Source organism: Coturnix japonica, chromosome 14 (assembly GCF_001577835.2).
Source record: "Coturnix japonica isolate 7356 chromosome 14, Coturnix japonica 2.1, whole genome shotgun sequence".
Classification (NCBI taxonomy): Eukaryota; Metazoa; Chordata; class Aves; order Galliformes; family Phasianidae; genus Coturnix; species Coturnix japonica.
In genome coordinates, this window is record NC_029529.1 from 12169666 (window position 1) to 12176699 (window position 7034).

At 60.3% G+C, this 7034-nt stretch overlaps 1 protein-coding gene across 1 annotated transcript; it reads right to left on the minus strand.

Annotated features, from left to right (window-relative positions):
• Nucleotides 1–2241: 2241 nt before the first annotated feature.
• Nucleotides 2242–3522, minus strand: LOC107320998 (noggin-2-like). The gene has a single exon (XM_015877457.2). It carries the CDS (start codon nucleotides 3205–3207, stop codon nucleotides 2584–2586), a length of 624 nt encoding a protein of 207 aa, XP_015732943.1. The 5' UTR covers nucleotides 3208–3522; the 3' UTR covers nucleotides 2242–2583.
• Nucleotides 3523–7034: the final 3512 nt, after the last annotated feature.

Below are 7034 nucleotides of genomic sequence, written 5' to 3' on the forward strand. Positions count from 1 at the left end.
ACTCATCGCATCCCGGACAGCAAAGGACGCCGCACCCCCACGTGGGCCCCCCCGGCCGCCCGCACCCCCAGCCCCTTCCCGTGCCCTCTGGGAGCCGTGGGGCACCTCGGTGCTTGGCACGCTCCCTTCTGCCCGCAGCCATCGCGCCGCTTCGAGCGGGACCACCATGCGCTCCCCCGGGACGCGGGCAGCCCCCTCCTCCCAGCAGCACATGGCACTGAGGCTTTCAGGCCAGTTTTCTCCGGCGTTCACACAAATCTCTCCTTCCCCGCTCCCGCCCCCCTTCCCCACACAACTGAACTCAGCCATTGAGTCCAGCGAATGGTTTATTTCCCAGGTTAGCACAAAGCCGGGGTCTCTGTGTGCCCCTGGAACCAGCAGAACAAAACGCACAAAGACGTTAGAGGGCCATTTGTAACCAAATCTCAACACACCAGATACTGTTGGGATTATGTCAGAAATATTTTCCCAGAATGCCCTTCCCCCATGCTCCCTCCTACAGATGTTCGGCCCCCACACCACAGATGTTGTTCCTCTTGCAAAATGAGCTTTCCCCTTCCTCTCCCAAATGCCCCTGATGTTTTGCACATTGCTGTCTCGAGGTCTCCTTTCCACCCTGCCCTCCACGTCCCCTCGTCCCTGCTCCTTTGCTGGCAGCCCCGTGGGAAGGCAGACCTGCTCCATAGGGACGGTCACATGCTCCATAGGGACAGCACCATCTCTTCTGGGACACCAGCTGCAGGGCAGCCACGCACCTCTCGCCCCTGCCCATCAGAAGAGCCCTCTCCTTCCTCCTGTTCTGACCTCTCTCCTTCTGAGTGTGACCTCTCAGGCCTTGCCAGCCCTGGGTGGGCTCAACAGACCCCAGTCCCCTTGGAGGGACCCCAGCCAGCATCCCACTGCCTCCCCATGGGCTCCATGCACGGGACACCTCGGTGTTGTTTTGTTCCTCAGGGACATCGGGAAGATCACACACAAGGAAAGAACGGCGCAGACCTTCCCCTCGCCACCATCAGCCCCCATGGAGCACACAAGGAGACAGCTGGTGGTGCATCACAGCCCCCCCATGGCAGCAGTGTCCAGGCTGCTCCCTGCTGGCCTCCAGGAGCTCCCACTGCAGCACGGGCAGAGCGGTGCCATCACCCGGCTGGGATGGATGCTGCTTCGGAGCCCAGCGCCGATGGGGAGATGTGGGTGTGACGGCTGCACCCAGCAGACACGGGGCTGCCGTCCATCCCTCCCTGCTGCAGCCGGGTCTGTAGTGAGGCTCAGGGCCGTGCAGCCGGATGAGCTGGGCTGGGATCCTCAACCAGAGCCGGATCCTCCAGCCACAGCGCTCACAGGAGCCCAGGATGGCGAAGCAACACGGGAAGCTCCCATCGGCTCCAGCCGGCACCTCCTGCCCCACGCGCTGCGCTGCTGCCCCGCTGTGACCGCTGGGGGTTCCCGCAGCCCGGCTCAGCCCGGTGCTCCCCACGCAGCTCCACGGGCTCGGCTCAGCCCTCACTCCCTGCGTGACCCCGTGGGGCTGCGGGCGCCGATCTTCAAAGATAAAGTTTATTGCTAAAAACGATTCCATCACTGATAGCTCCTATTTACATTGATATGTGTTTGGTTTTGTTTGAAAGGAATATTCAAGTAAACATTTCCAATAGTTTCTGGCATAATCTCTAGGTCTTTTTTTTTTTTTTTTTTTTCCTATACACAAACGTTAAAAATAAATAGACTGTACACAGAGGTTCCCTGTAGCATCCCTACGTGACTCTAAACGCATTCCCACACAACAACAACGGTTCCACTCTGCCATAGATCCGTACTTCTCTTTAAAACTCCCTCCTTAATTCATTGTTATGCACTTAACCCCCCATATCCCCCCCTCTTCTAACCCCCCCCCTCCCCCCGGAGCCGGAACGCCAATGACAACGTCTGAAGGAGACAAAAAAAAGAGGAAAACACAGCCCGGAGGATCGGCCGCCTTCAGGGCCGCTGCCGCCCCGCCAGGGCTGCTCCTTTCCCACCGTTAAAAGCATCTTGACAAGATATCTGTGCCCCCCTCCCGGTCCCCCTCCCACCCAGGGCGGGGGGAGCGCTCGGGTTCGGTGGGGCCGGGTTTAAAACGTGGTCCTATGCTTTTAAAATAATAATAATAACAATAATTATAATAATAATAATTAAAAAAAAAACAACGACAGCTGCGATTTCCCCCTTTCCTTTAAAATCTCTCTATTTACACGGCTGGGATTTATTTATTTTTTTTTTAGGGTTTTTTTTTTCTTTTTTATTATTATTATTATTTCATTTCCCTTTCGTTAGAAGGCTATATACGTATAAAAATAGACATCTGATTGTAGTGCTTTACTGTGCCTTTGGCCTGCCCTGCAGTTCCTGGGTTCGCTTCTCCCCCTTTCAAATAAAATAACATTAAAATAAGTCAGACCCGGTTCCTCCCCCCAGACCCGACCCCCCGTCCCCATCACGCCCCGCGCTCGCCCCGAGGGGGAGGGCGGACGAACGACCCCCCCCCCTCGGAAGATGCGGCCGAGCAAAAGAGCAGCGCGAGGGCCGGGGCGTAGCGGGGCCGTGCTAACAGGAGCACTTGCACTCGGAGATGAGCGGGTACTGCACGGGGATCCATGTGCAGTACTTCTGGCTGGACCAGCCCTGGCAGTGCCAGCGGAGGAACGTCTTGGTGACCGACTTGACGGGCTTGCAGAACATGCCCTCGGGCAGCGAGCAGGACTTCTCGGCGAAGCAGTTGCCCTCCTTGATGTAGCGCGGCCAGAAGCGGACGCCCAGGTCCTTCCAGGTGTAGAGCACGGGGCAGTACGTGTACGCCCACAGCCACTGCAGCACCTTCCGCCGCGCCTTCTTGCCCACCCGCAGCCGCGGTCCGCCCCGCTCCAGCCGCCGCAGCTCCGCCGCCCTCGCCCGCCCCGCCGCCGCCTCGGCGCCCGCGGAGGCGTTGACGGGGCCCGGCACGGCCACGGCCATGAAGCCGGGGTCGAAATGGCTGCCCAGCTTCTTGCGCAGAGTCCGCTCGTCCAGGTCCTGCTCCTTCGGGTCGTACTCGGGGTCCGGGTGCTCCACGATGTCCTTCACCGGCAGGTTGTCGCTGGGCGACGGCCGCAGCCGCAGGAAGGGCTGCCCGGCTCCCGGGCGCAGCAGCCCCAGGCAGGAGCAGAGCAGGAGCGCCCCGATGGCCGTCATGCTCCGGGCGGGCCCGGCCCCCGGCTCGGCGCTGGCGGCCCCGCGGGGTTGGCGCAGCGGCGCGGCTCCTAGCAATGCCCGGCGGCGCCGGCCAGCTCCCGGGGACTCATAAATAGGCAGAGACAAAGTCCGGCGAGGCCCGTTACTTTAAATAGCTCGGCCGGCGTTGTGTGACAGACGCATCTGAGGCGCTCGGCGGCCGCTGGCTCCCCGGGGCTCCCCGCTGGGCCGGCTCCAGCCGCGGCCCGGAGCGCCGGGGGGTCCGTGCCTCCCTCGCGGGCGGCGGCGGCGGGCAGGGCAGGGCACGGCGGCGGCCGAGCCTTCCTCCTCCTCCTCCTCCTCCTCCTCCTCCTCCCGCGCCTCCTCCTCCTCCTCCTCCTTCTCCTCCGCCGCCGCTCTCGCTCGCTCTCGCTCTCCCCCCAAAATTCACAGCGGACTCGTCTCCATCGCCATGGTGACAGCTGGGCTGAGCCCCACGACAGCTCGTCTAGACGGTGTGACAGGGTTTGGCGTGAGACCGGAGCCCGAGAATAAAACCCTCCTTTATAGCCGGGCGAGCCGGCCGAGGGGGCGGGGAGGAGGGTCACGACGGCGCGGTCCGCTCGGGCGGCCCCTGCGCGGGCACCGCCGGGACAAGGGCTCAGGCGGCGGCGGGCGGCGGCGGCAGCGCCCGCGGCCCCCCGGGGCTCCTCCTCATAGCGGGCGGCCGGGTCGGACCGCGGCCCCCCGGGGCATCCTGGGCTGGGGGCTCCCCGGCGGCGGCGCGTTGCGCTCCCGGCTCGTTCTGGTCTCGGCTCAGCACGCCCTGCTGCCCATGGCCGCTCGCCGTTCGGCCCCCGCCGCGCTCAGCGCATCCGGCTCCGGGCGCCTCCCCGCTCCGCTTCGCTTCGGGCTCCGCTCGGTTCCGCCGCTCAGCCCCGGTCCCGCCGCCCGCCCGCCGCGCTCTGCCGCTCTCCGCTCGCCGCCCAAGTTAAATACGCGCCCGGCTCTCGGCCGCTCCGCCCCCGCTGTCACTTTCGCCTCGCGCTGAGTGACAGCGCGGCCCCGCTCGCTCCGCCGGGTCCCGCCGCCCCCCGCCCGCCCCACCTGCCGCCGCCCCATCGCCGGGAGAAGCGGCCGGACGGAGCGGAGCGGAACGGAGCGTCCCCGCGGTCGCCTCCCATCCCGGAGCCGCGCGCACCCCGCCGGGAGCCCCGCAGCATCCATCCATCCCTCCCTCCATCCATCCCTCCATCCATCCCACCGCTCCCCCACGACTCCGAGCACTCCGGTTCTCTCCTCGCTGGGGGGGGGTGGGGGGATATGGAGACCTGTCGGGGAGGTCTGCGCCCGCGGCCTCCGAGGTTTGACGGGCGGGGTGGGAGCCCGGTGAGCGTCAGGGTGGCAAAAACCCCAAACCCTTCTTACCTCCTTTACCTCCACGTTGCTCGGCGCTGAGCTCACGCTTGAACCCCGTCCAGAAATTGGACACACAGCTGGTTCCTCCAGGCTGACAGTGTAAGAACATTCCTGCCCGTGCCAGTCACTCTCTCCCAGAGGCGTGAGATAACCACAGACCCGTGGGGCCGGGGGGCAGCGGGACGGCGCGTTGCCCTACGAGCTTCTCGCCACGACGTGCTTGGCACCACTGGGTGCGCTGGGGGCTGCAGCTGCCACCGAGGTCGTGCCGGTGCCAACCAACACACGCAAGCTGGTCATGGCTCTTTGTCATCCCAGAAACGCCCAGTTTGGCTATTGGGAGAGAGCAGAGAACAAAACCCCCAAAGAACGGCTCAAAATCCCAGCTCTGAGCCAGAGATTCGAGTGATGTGATGGGAGACAGACCTGGGGTGGTCAGGGGTGTTCACGGCATGGGGTACAAGAGCCTCCAGTATGGAGCTGCTCAGCCTTCCTGCCCACTCTGCCCTGCTTTGTGGAACTCTGCCCCTTCCCTCACCCGTTCAGATCACACAGATGCACTTAGAGCGACCAAACAGTGCAGATCTCCAGTAAAACAATTCACAGAAGTGGTCGCTATCGTCCACCCTCAGTACAGAGTGCGACCAGCAAAGTGTTCCCACTGCCAACTCCCTGAGCCCAACACGAGGTGGTGGCTGAACCCGAGCCCTCCTGGCAGCACAGATGTGTGCTCTGCCGCCCGCTGTGGGCTGGGAACGCCAAGGGGGGGGGTCTCAGCGGTGTCAGAATTAAAGCAAACAGCCCTGAGAAGCAGCGCCGGGGAGCGCCAGGAAGGGGGCAATTACTCAGTGAGATGTACTGCTGTTGGCATGGCCGTGTTAGCAAATCCCGGTGAGGGGATTAACATCTGACTGTAATTGTAAGAGTAAAATCCGACATGTATACAGCATTTTTCATCCTGAAGGATCCCAAAGCACTTGAGTAACTTAATTCCTTCAGCTGTCTCCCGGACTTTTATAAACATGCATCTCCATCGTTCGCAGCAGGGGAAGGTGGCTTCATTCTGGGCATGGCTGTGCCCCACTGATACATCCCCTGGGGAGCACGTGGGGTTTGGGTGGAGGTGGGGGGGGAAAGGCTGGAAAAGTTACCCTTCTTGGAGGCAGAATCCAAGGGAAAGTGATGCCTGGCACATCTCAGGTGCGGGGAGAGAGCCAGGGCTGGGTCTGCCACACACACACACCCCTACCTCCCACCAGCAGCTTTTCAAGGTGGAGAACTAATGACAGAACTAATGACAGAGCCCTGGACAGGACATGGAAGGGTTTGTTCTGCCCTCCCAGGTGGCTGCTGAGGCTCCAGCCCATCCTTGTCCCTTTGGGAGCAGGGTGCTGGGGCACAGTCGTGTCCATGGCTGTGTGCACGGCTGGCAGGCCGAGTGGTGCTGTCACTTCCTATCCGCTCCCTTCTGCTGCTCTCTGTGCAGTCCAGCTCACAGTTCAGCCTTTAACTGAAGGATCTGAAGTTGGAAAGGCCATATATCACCCACAGAGAAGCCTTATCAAAGCAATTCCTTATAGCAAGAAAGACGTGATGTTAAAAGAACAGCGTTTTTGTTTCCCAGTTGGAACTTAAGCAGTGCCCTCTGACAGGCTCCTCAAGGACGTGCATTCCTACTAAGTGTAAAACACCAGAGATACTGTCTTGGCAACTACATTTTTCCACTGAAAAGGTGTTTCACCTTCTAGCTTGTTTCAGGTGGCATTACTGGAACTCAAATGTCAGGGGTAAAGAGGCAGAGCAAATTTGTCTTTGTCAAGAAATTGTTCCTACTGCTCCAGCTGTGGACAGGAAAGCTTCAAGTGTGAGGAAAAGAGGAGAAGAGAAGGAGAAGGAGAAGGAGAAGAGAAGGAGAAGGAGAAGGAGAAGGAGAAGGAGAAGGAGAAGGAGAAGGAGAAGGAGAAGGAGAAGGAGAAGGAGAAGGAGAAGGAGGAGGAGAAGGAGAAGGAGAAGGAGAAGGAGAAGGAGAAGGAGAAGGAGAAGGAGAAGGAGAAGGAGAAGGAGAAGGAGAAGNAAGGAGAAGGAGAAGGAGAAGGAGAAGGAGAAGGAGAAGGAGAAGGAGAAGGAGAAGGAGAAGGAGAAGGAGAAGGAGAAGGAGAAGGAGAGGAGCCAACTCCCAGTCACGTCCTTCATCTTCTTTGGGTTTTCTGTTGCTTTCTATGTGCTTGTTTAAGTTTGTCAGGCTCTCTTTATGCTTGAGAAATAATGCTGATGTGCTGTCATGGCAAGCATGGGGAAAGGCTTGGTTCTGACAGGACGAAAGCCCTAATCTTCACTTAAAAAAAGAACTCAGTGATGTTGCACCAGGTTTTCATTAGAGATATGTTTATTTTCCAGTAGAAATACATTACCCTGCTCTCCTCAGTGCG

Bases quoted from the DNA above. Each gene is read 5' to 3' on its own strand.
- LOC107320998 (XM_015877457.2), bottom strand. From the start codon at position 3,207: ATGACGGCCATCGGGGCGCTCCTGCTCTGCTCCTGCCTGGGGCTGCTG.